Raw genomic sequence first — 11028 nt, forward strand, 5'->3', positions numbered from 1 at the left:
CGCGACGAATTGGACAGTGAGCAGGTTCTCTACATCGCGTGACGTGTAACGTAAGTTAGAGCAGCCGGTGTTTTATGGCGTTCCCGCGAACACGTGGTTGAGGAGGCACCAAGCCTAAACAGGATATTCGATAAAATTGACGTTTCTGAGAAACTTTGCCAATTAGAATGCGAGCATTGCAGTTATAATTGACATGAACAATTGGGAGCTTTCCTTCAGGCTGTGTAGTCCGAGTGTCAATCAGAAAGCACAGGTTTGTGGTACACTTCTCACTTACTATACCGTCTAGGCGGCCATATCAGCGCGCGTCATACATTATGCAGAAAGCAACCGCTACCAATAAGGGACTTGCGCTATGAGATCACGTGACTGTTTGGGTGGCAAACTAGCGCGCGCTCAGCCTTTTTATCGTCAAAATAACAGCAAAAAACAGCAACTTATTCAGCGCTTACGAAAACATATCAGATTTCTTTTTTTTTTCAGAAAGGGTTTAGTTTCATATAAAAAATTAATTTCTTCGCCGTTCTCTGGTGTGACGGGCGCAGTCATTTCTGATTTTTTTTGTTTGATCATTTTGTTTTGAATTTGCCACCCAAAAAGGTCACGTGAATACTTAGCGCAAGCCCGCTATTGCATTTTTAATAGCGGGTTTCTCTTGTACTATAAAGAGAAATATAATAATAAAATTAAAAATCGATTAAAAACCATTCATGTCTTCGGAGATGCCTTGATGATACCGGTGACAAAATATCTCTAGAATTCTTAAAATAAAAACTGAAAACTTCCATGAAAATGCTACGCTTTTCCCCAAACCGCGGATTTAAACAAAGGGAGCCCAAACACTTGTAGAGTGAAATCAGCTGAAATATAACACAGAGATTGTATGAGGAAATGTTGAAAAATCTTCCGTAAAAATATCGTAAAGAATCTCAATATACTTGTAATAAAACCCTTATTGTCTCTATATTTGGTATTGCTGAGTTGATTTGACGTGATTAGGGAGGGTTGAAGCGATTTAGATATAGCGCTACTCGTCAATTTATAAACAGTGTCAATTCATAAACCAAGTGCATTGCCGCGAATGCTCTAATTGGTGAATACTCTGTTGGTGGGAATCCCTAGCTAGACGCAATAGTTCTTCGATTTCCAAGGAAATAAAACGCGAGAGTGCGATTAGAAGTTATCGTTTAATATCAGTATTATAAAAGATTGCCTATAGACGATATTATGCAAACGAGGCTCAACGCCCAAGTAGCACACTATCTGATAACGGTGTCACCCTTGCACCTGGCTCACTGAACAGTGACGTAGAACAGATTGATTGGTTAGAGGCTTAGACAGATAACTTCTAAATGGCTGAGCAACACGCGCCGATTGGTTGAGACGATTTTGTGATTGGGGTCGAAAAGGATTTTTTCGTTTTACCGACCAAAGCAGGGGCCCGACAAATCGCAATTGTAAATCTTACGGCAGACAGTCGGCCCAACAACTCGGCGCGTGTAAACTCGAGTTAAGGGGGGCGGGATGATCTGGAAAACATCTTGACCAACAGATTGATAGAAAAAGCCCCGCCCCTTTGAAGGAATTTGGCGGTCGATTTGGACTCGTTCCACTGTACAACTATTTACACATTATTTATACTGTTCGTAAGATCGTCCTCCCAGGTATTTCAAGGCAGAAAGACACTAGCCTTTCAACATGTGTAACGTGTAGTGCGTATGGCTAAGGCTTTCGGATTTTAAACTTCCCTTTTTGTAACTGTCCTATATACATGTTTGTCTTGCAGCCGTCGCTACGACGAAAAATTATCTGCGGAAAGAAATACCAGATTAGTATGACCGAGAACAAGGATTGAACGCTTGGCATATGGCAGCCATATGGCGTGGTATATGGCAGAAATTGTGTGACTATATACCGTAAAGTGTTACTACATGACTGATGTGACTGACGTGACTACATGAGTGCGTGACTGGTGTGAAAACATGACTGATTGCTGGCGTGACCAAATGACTGATGTGACCACATGCCTGATGTGACCACATGACTGCGTGACAGCTGTGCTCACCTCGCCTGTGTTTATACCAGTAATCATAGCACTGAAAAGATAAATAAGAAATGAGGTTAGCAACAATTAATATCAGCAATAGCAACGACAATAACAATAGCGCTATTTAACAAATTTTTCGAGTTTCTGTCCTCTAACTGATGCATAGATGACGTCACAGCGTGTCATTGACAAGAAAGTATGCGATAATACACAGAAAAGCATTAGAAAATCTGCAGTGACGTCACAGCGTGTCATTAACAAGAAAGTATGCGAAAATACACAGAAAAGCATTAGAAAATCTGCAGTGACGTCACAGCGTGTCATTAACAAGAAAGTATGCGACAATACACAGAAAAGCATTAGAAAATCTGCACTGACGTCACAGCGTGTCATTGACAAGAAAGTATGCGACAATACACAGAAAAGCATTAGAAAATCTGCAGTAACGTCACAGCGTGTCATTGACAAGAAAGTATGCGACAATACACAGAAAAGCATTAGAAAATCTGCACTGATATCACAGCGTGTCATTGACAAGAAAGTATGCGACAATACACAGAAAAGCATTAGAAAATCTGCAGTAACGTCACAGCGTGTCATTGACAAGAAAGTATGCGACAATACACAGAAAAGCATTAAAAAATCTGCAGTGACGTCACAGCGTGTCATTAACAAGAAAGTATGCGACAATACACAGAAAAGCATTAGAAAATCTGCACTGACGTCACAGCGTGTCATTAACAAGAAAGTATGCGACAATACACAGAAAAGCATTAGAAAATCTGCAGTGACGTCACAGCGTGTCATTGACAAGAAAGTATGCGACAATACACAGAAAAGCATCAGAAAATCTGCAGTGAAGTCACAGCGTGTCATTAACAAGAAAGTATGCGACAATACACAGAAAAGCATTAGAAAATCTGCAGTGACGTCACAGCGTGTCATTAACAAGAAAGTATGCGACAATACACAGAAAAGCATTAGAAAATCTGCAGAAGTGACTCACTTGCATGATGTATGGTCCTTCCCTTCTATGATAACGGGGCTCCCTTTTTGATACCTTTAGAAGAAGACAAGCACATCTTAGCAAATAGTTATTGTATTAGCCACAAAGCCACTTCCCAGTGATTAATATAACAACACTGATGGATACAGGAAGGGGTTGGACAAATAAGAAATAGGAAAATGATGTACCAGAGTGCGTGGGCCTACAGTACAAACAATTAATACAATTTAACACATTACTATCCAATGTTTCCTTATTTTCTTTCTGTTTCAGAACAGGCTGATAGGTATAATGTATTTACTTAAATAGCAGTAGTTCAGCTTGTGCAATTACACTTGGAGAGTGATTTTAGTGTTTTTGGAAAGCTTGAAAATATGAATGAATCACGTGGGTGACAATTATAACTATCTATGTATAGTAAATGACATCTGATCTTCCAGAAATACACTACAGTACAGGCTTGAACATCTCCTATCAATTGGATAGAAATGGATAGTAATTCGGATTCGGTACAGGTTTTACATTTACTCAAAATTGAACATTGCATAACAGTAAACTAACTAAATGTACAACCTCTTATTTTCTCAGGGACCGCGGAGCATGTTGAAAAGTGAGTGGGCTGACAATTGAAAAAAATATCATATTGAAAAACGAAACAGGAATAAATCATAGTATTTGACTTGTTTCTGTCGCCAAAAGTGATGCGGCTGCGCCCTACCAGCCACTCCCCTCTACGGTGCCTGTTTCTCATGTAAAATTGATTGCTTTCCATTCATTACTTTGTCATATTGTTAGCACCTGTGTCCCCCTAAATTTGAACTAAACAAGGTTGCCTTACCATTGTCCTTCGTAGTATAGTTTTCCATCCTCATATCGTGCATTAAATAAACACTTCTCATTTGGATATGACCCTGTAATTCAAGAGAATCTCTCTTAACTAAGAACACTCGTTTAACATGTCAGAAACATTTTACATGTGCTTGTGTGGTGTTACCCTGGTTCCAGAGCCTCGTATGTCTCTCTATTTAGTGGCCAGCGAGGTCTCGCTGGCCACTGAATACAGAGACGCTCGAGGCTCTGGGACCAGGGTAGTGTGGTGTCCCCTTCAAATGGAACAGATATTCTTTCCACATAACAGTGTACATTACCGTAAAGTATATCTTGAATACCTATAATAAAATCGCCCATTCTCATTCAAAATATTAAGCTTGTGTTACTCGCTGTTTTTGGGAAGCTGTGTTATTATATTTGGGAAGCTCTATACTGGAATGCTTGAGTCACTGTATTTATGACCTTTGCTTACACTCAAAGCAGTTTCCATGGGAAATTCTATGACAAATAACAACCAAGAATATACCATCACAAACCTGAGCATTTCCTTTGCTGTTTTCTTCTGGCGAGAGCACCTTTTGCCTGTAAAGGAATAGATGGTAAGACATGATAAATCAGAGGTACTTGTGAACACTAAAGATTTTTATTAAGCCTCATAGACCAGCGAGGGCTGTCCAATACACTGACAAATTCATGCATGGCATTGTGGGAAACATTTGAGGCCACGTGAGCGTATTAGACAACATGGTTTAACAATGGAAGGGAACAGTGGCATGTATACATTTCTCAGAGTATTGGACTATAGTATGCTTCTACTATGTTTCCAGTCTTCTCGGGTAAAGAAACTATACTTGAGGTCTTGTCTCTTCAAGCTGCACTACACTAATCTGAATCGACGTAAAAGACCCACTTAGGAAGCAATTTATTTGTTTATAGACCATCTGGCGGTGACCTCCCCCAGTGAAAGTGTTACTAAGAAAACACATAATGCGGTACTTGATTTGGAGCCCCACTCTGTTGTGCCTTGAGCACCATACAAACTGGTAAAACTGGTAAAAGTACGGCAGATTAGAGCTTCCAATATGATAACTACGGCAAGTATGCCCCTCTATGGGTTACAACTCTACATACCTATTTCCCTTTACCTATACAAATAAGCAGTTTAATTCAGCTTGGCATGGCCCATACCTTCCTTATAGCTGTCCAGTCTTCAAGAATATTCATCTCCTTAAGCATATATACAATATATGGATGGCCCATACCTTCCTTATAGCTGCCCAGTCTTCAAGAATATCCATCTCCTTAAGCATATATACAATATATGGATGGCCCATACCTTCCTTATAGCTGTCCAGTCTTCAAGAATATCCATCTCCTTAAGCATATATACAATATATGGATGGCCCATACCTTCCTTATAGCTGTCCAGTCTTCAAGGATATCCATCTCCTTAAGCACATATACAATATATGGATGGCCCGTACCTTCCTTATAGCTGCCCAGTCTTCAAGAATATCCATCTCCTTAAGCATATATACAATATAGGGACCTGCAAAGCAAGGGGATAATAAATGTTAGCCAAGTCACACAAGTGATCTATCATCAACCCTGTATTCTGATTGGATAACATACGCATAGGCTTTAAGTTATAGCCTATCAGTAATACAAAAGTGCCACAGAATTTGAAAGCCAAAAAATAGTAAATGTCCAGACTGGTATACAAATTGACCTCTCAATGGTCTCGAAGGCTAAGTTCAAACACTTTGTTATCCATGAGCCAATAAAGATGAAACAATAAACTTGATTCATTTGCATGTATTTGCATTGAATATGGCTCATGGATAATATGGCATTTGAACTTAATAGCCTCAGTAAATAACCCATTTGGCCTTCAGTCGCATAAGCTTTTAACTCAGAACCCACACATGGTCAGAAATAACTGATATATAACTGTATCGCATTCCATAGTGTACTGTTGATACAAATCATAAAATGTTATATCTTTTATATTTGTCCCTTTGATCATTTAGCAAAAGGCTCTCTTTGATCATCTCTTTCATCAGTTAGAGTAAGACTAATCCTTTTGATCATTTAACTATAAGGCCGGACTGTACCTGAGACAGTAACAGGCTTGCGCCGCTTCTCAGGGTGCATGACAGCCTCTGCCGCTTTCCTTTGTTTCTTGTTCGTTGAATGGGATTCCAGCCATAAATCTAGTACATAAAGCAACCATAAGAAATATTATACATAAAGCAACCATAAGAAATATTAGGATCATCAGTCTGATCGCAAGTCTGACCGTCGTCAGGCTGATCGCAAGTCTGACTATCATCAGTCTAATCGCAAGTCTGACCGTCATCAGTGTGATTGCAAGTCTGGCCATCATCAGTCTGATCCCAAGTCTGACCATCATCAGTCTGATCACAAGCCTGACCATGTTCGGTCTGATTGCAAGTCTGACCGTCGTCAGTCTTCAGTCTGATCCCAAGTCTGACCATCTTCAGTCTGATCCCAAGTCTGACCATCTTCAGTCTGATTGCAAGACTGACCATCATCAGTCTGATCCCAAGTCTAACCATCTTCAGTCTGATCCCAAGTCTGGCCATCATCAGTCTGATCGCAAGCCTGACTGTCATCAGTCTGATCACAAGCCTGACCATCATCAGTCTGATTGCAAGTCTGACCATCATCAGTCTGATTGCAAGTCTGACCATCATCAGTCTGATCGCAAGTCTGACCATCATCAGTCTGATCGCAAGTCTGACCATCATCAGTCTGATTGCAAGTCTGACCATCATCAGTCTGATCGCAAGTCTGACCGTCATCAGTCTGATCGCAAGTCTGACTGTCATCAGTCTGATCGCAAGTCTGACCATCATCAGTCTGATCACAAGCCTGACCATCATCAGTCTGATCACAAGTCTGACCATCATCAGTCTGATCGCAAGTCTGACCATCATCAGTCTGATCGCAAGTCTGACCATCATCAGTCTGATCACAAGTCTGAACATCATCAGTCTGATCCCAAGTCTGACCATCATCAGTCTGATCCCAAGTCTGACCATCATCAGTCTGATCGCAAGTCTGACCATCATCAGTCTGATCGCAAGCCTGACCATCATCAGTCTGATCCAAAGTCTGATCATCATCAGTCTGATCCCAAGTCTGACTGTCATCAGTCTGATTGCAAGTCTGACCATCATCAGTCTGATTGCAAGTCTGACCATCATCAGTCTGATCGCAAGTCTGACCATCATCAGTCTGATCGCAAGCCTGTGCATCTTCAGTCTGATCGCAAGCCTGACCGTGTTCGGTCTGATCGCAAGCCTGACCATGTTCGGTCTGATCGCAAGTCTGACCATCATCAGTCTGATCGCAAGTCTGACCATCATCAGTCTGATCGCAAGTCTGACCATCTTCACTCTGATCGCTAGCCGTACCTGCAGATATATCCATGTTGTGTTTATCCTCTTCTAGTTTTCGAATTTTCTCTTCAAGCTCAGCCTTCATGCTCTCCATTAAGGCAAGTTTCTCACTCTAAAAAGATGATACTTATTCAATTTTTAGAAATGCAGGAGTGGGAAGGGCTCTATCATCTTTTAGAAGACAGTGCAAAAAAAATTGATGACCCTGTTTGAACATATTCACTGTAAAGCAAACCTCAAAATGCTGTAACGCTGCTTGCTCATCTGCATTGTACTTGTTTTTAACATTTTCCAGCTGCCAATAAAGGAATTAGGGATTGATTATTGAATAAGAAAGCCATTGTATATCTTACAAGTTTAAATGTCATCATGAGCACAATTTCTCAAATTGAACATACCCTGCAGTCCCTTAGAATACCTGAAAGATAAGAGCAAAAGATCAGCCATAATTACTCAAAAAGTGGATAAACTGCTATTTATTCAGACTTTTCAGACTTCTAGGCATTGAGCGGAAAAATTCCCAATAATAACAGAAAAGAAATCTTCAGTGGATATAAATGTACTGCAAATGAAAACATCAATATCACAGCTCTGCTTAATTCATGCCAGGACTTCTTTGCATTTATTATTATAATTGTTTGTTTTTTTCCTGAAGAATAGGAAACCCATAAGATCAGCAGTACCATGCAAACAAGGCCGAACATTAAACATGCAGGAGTTGTTATACAAAAAATATTCAAAAATAAAATAGTCAAAACAAACTCATAACATCACTGTCACATGTGTTAGGCCAACAGACTATTTTTTCCTTAATTGCCATCCATGATAAAGTTAGACTCACCTGATACCTCTATCCTGATTTCACACATCTCCTTGAGTTCAGCCAGAGGACCCACATATTCATTTGCTAACTCTGCTTGAAAACACAAAGCCGACAAGGTTTGCTCAATTAGACCTTAAACACAAATCTAACTATTATTGCAACTCAATCAGACTTTAAGGATGAACCAATAGTTGCAGCCATCTGATATTTTGCCTGGCCTTAAATCCCCCTCCTTCACAGGCCCTGGTACCTTACCATCTTAAATATCATAAACAATTAGACTAAGAAGAGTCTATCAGCTAGCAAAAACTATAAATATCAGAGTGTATTCATACCTGACGCAACTTCCTCAAGTTTCTTTTCAACTTGGTTCAACCGCTCATGGTAGAGCCTAAGAATCAAGTAAACAAGAATTCCCTTAAAATAATATAATAACCCAGAAACCTCATTATGTTGGGGATCATAAAACAAACTCTTTCTGGGCTTTATTCATAATACTTCCTCTTTGCTTAGTCTAAATTCAAATATAAAGGACCACTAGGGAAGTTTTTGTTTATGAATCCTTTTGCAGTTTTGTGAGATGATGAAAAATGTTCACAGACATTTATTAATTTCTGAGTAACTTTGTAATTTGCAAAAATCAACACCAATATGCTACCAAAAAGAGCCATCTACCCAGGATTTGCTGAGGGGATGTGCAGTCATCAGGGTTCAAAATAGTGGACAGCTACCTGCGATAGGAGCCTATTTTTTGGTCTTTGCCCCTTTTTTCTATATCTCCTTCTCATATTTTTTAGTATGCAGGCTTTTTTTCCACCAAAATCAACAAAGCCGGCAAAATCTAGCGTATTAAAAGAAATTATTTTGAACCCTGGTCATAGGTCTCGCATCGAAAAAGGATAGATGATTTATGATCCTTCAAAAAGAAAAGACCCACTTAGGTGGCCAAGGGGTTGTGTGACCCTGTGCTCTATCATGTGTATGTGCCTGAACAACAGTATCAGCGACTTGTATAACATAAAGGCTTATAAAGTGTTTCGAATCACTGCTCTCAAGGCAAGCCAGATATCTAATAGCTTTTATAATTGGCAAGTTGCTTTGTAGCAGTCTAGATAAATTATTTAAACTAAAATACTTGTTGGACTCTTTTTTTTTTATCAAAATCTTGCAAAACATTGTTACACATCCCTTTAATATTTACTTTAAAAGGTACTCATGCCTATTAACGGCCACTTCCTATTATCGGCCACCTGAAAATAATGTCAAATATTTTGTAAACTACAAAGAACAAGCCAAAAATGACCCAATGATTCGAAGAAGCAACATCCATGAAACATGTTTTTGAAAGCTTACGATTGTTTATTATTTCGCTAAGCTCAACTATTTATTCACACGCACCGTAAAATAGCGCCTGAAAAATTTCCTTTAGTTGAAAATGCAAGGACAAAAAGAAGCTGTAAAAATCGAGTTTCGCCGTGCAGTGTGACACGCGCGCAATGTAAGTTTTCAATCGCCTAGTATGGAGCCAAATGAAGCTTAAATTAGAATTGAAAAGCACTTTTGCAAACTACATTTATCAGGGATTATTGTCTGTGGCATTTTAGCTAAAATGAAGCAAGTTTTCTGTGCTATTTTCTTGAAATTGGCGAGTAGCCGATAATAGAACATGCCTGGCCAATAATAGGTAAGGGTGGCCGATAATAGGAAAGTCAAACTTCTCTACTAATTATTGTTTCCTCTCTAAACAAACTGGTAAATTGAAAATGTTTTTGTAGAATACTTATGTTGTTAAATTATGGGGAATGAATTTGTTTTGTTCGCGAGATATCTTAAGGTTGGTTCTCACTAGGACGCAAGCGCAAGCGTAAGCACAAACGGAAGCGCAACACAAGTGAGAATCGGTCAAACACAAGCGCAAGCGCAAGAAAATCAAGCAGTTGCGTTCTCTTGTGCTTATGTTCTAGTGAGAATTGGAAAACTACGTGCGTTCCACTTGCGCTTACGTCCAAGTAAGAACCAACCTTTAGCGTAAACCTAAAGAGGCCGATAATAGGCACAAGTACCTTACAATGCAATATACAACTCGATGCAAGCGACATACCATTAAAGTCTAATTAACAGTAAAACAATTATAACAAGAAAGTAATGTATCAAGTTTATTAAGTGTATTAAGTTTACATACTGCTCCTTAAGCTCAGTAAATTGTCTTTCCAAGTCGGCCATATCATCTAGACATTCAGTGCGTCTCCTTTCGTTCTCTGTTTCATCAACTATGTAATTATAAAGGTAAATAATAGCTTGTTAAAATACCCTTAAACATTTGTTTCTTACACATAATGGCACACGCTGTAGGAGTTTATTTTAAATGTGTAAAAGCTGTAACATAAACTTACTCGAGTCGGAGGAGTCGTCGTCTGAACCCGAAGGCAGACTGTCTTCGTCGTCGTCTTCTTCGCTCATGTTTTCGTCATCATTAAGACTGCGAGCAACCTCTTCATCCCCACTCTCTTCCCCGTCTACAGATGGCATTTTCACCTCAAAGAAGTAGAATAATTTGGGTCAAAATGGAGAGTTTTTTTGTGGCAAAAGAACCGCCATAAAAGTTTACGTACAGCCTGATTGCGGGCGCAAATTATTTGCGCATGCTCAAATAGTATCGTCCCAATAGCTCAAACCTCGGTTTTTTCCCACAGGTAGCCCAGTTAAATGTGATGTCTGTGGGTTTCGCATTCAGTTTTCAGCACAGAGACACTTCTAAGGTTTTTGTACAAAATCAATCTTTTTATCACCTCTTTAGTTTGAGAATAGTAATGAAACAGCTTGTTGAAATGATCTCAAATAAAAAAATATTTTTCTAATATGACCCAAGGCATCGCACTTTCAGTGCTCTTTCTTC

At 39.4% G+C, this 11028-nt stretch overlaps 1 protein-coding gene across 2 annotated transcripts; it reads right to left on the reverse strand.

The window, feature by feature from the left end:
• Positions 1 to 1168: 1168 nt before the first annotated feature.
• Positions 1169 to 10771, reverse strand: LOC5511978 (breast cancer metastasis-suppressor 1-like protein-A). 2 transcript variants are annotated; one of them, XM_032381323.2, is made up of 14 exons: positions 10526 to 10771; positions 10315 to 10402; positions 8468 to 8523; positions 8151 to 8225; positions 7708 to 7727; positions 7545 to 7604; positions 7325 to 7421; positions 5999 to 6097; positions 5369 to 5433; positions 4421 to 4466; positions 3892 to 3964; positions 3054 to 3107; positions 2066 to 2096; positions 1169 to 1809 (listed from the first exon to the last, which is right to left on the reverse strand). In XM_032381323.2, the coding sequence occupies exons 1-14, from the start codon at positions 10659 to 10661 to the stop codon at positions 1723 to 1725; spliced, it is 987 nt and encodes a 328-aa protein (XP_032237214.2). In that variant the 5' UTR covers positions 10662 to 10771; the 3' UTR covers positions 1169 to 1722. The 2 variants fall into 2 exon arrangements, with proteins under 2 accessions (XP_032237214.2, XP_032237215.2); XM_032381324.2 differs by having other exon boundaries at positions 8151 to 8222; positions 10526 to 10770.
• Positions 10772 to 11028: the final 257 nt, after the last annotated feature.

This window comes from Nematostella vectensis, chromosome 7, assembly GCF_932526225.1.
Source record: "Nematostella vectensis chromosome 7, jaNemVect1.1, whole genome shotgun sequence".
In the NCBI taxonomy this organism is placed as follows: Eukaryota; Metazoa; Cnidaria; class Anthozoa; order Actiniaria; family Edwardsiidae; genus Nematostella; species Nematostella vectensis.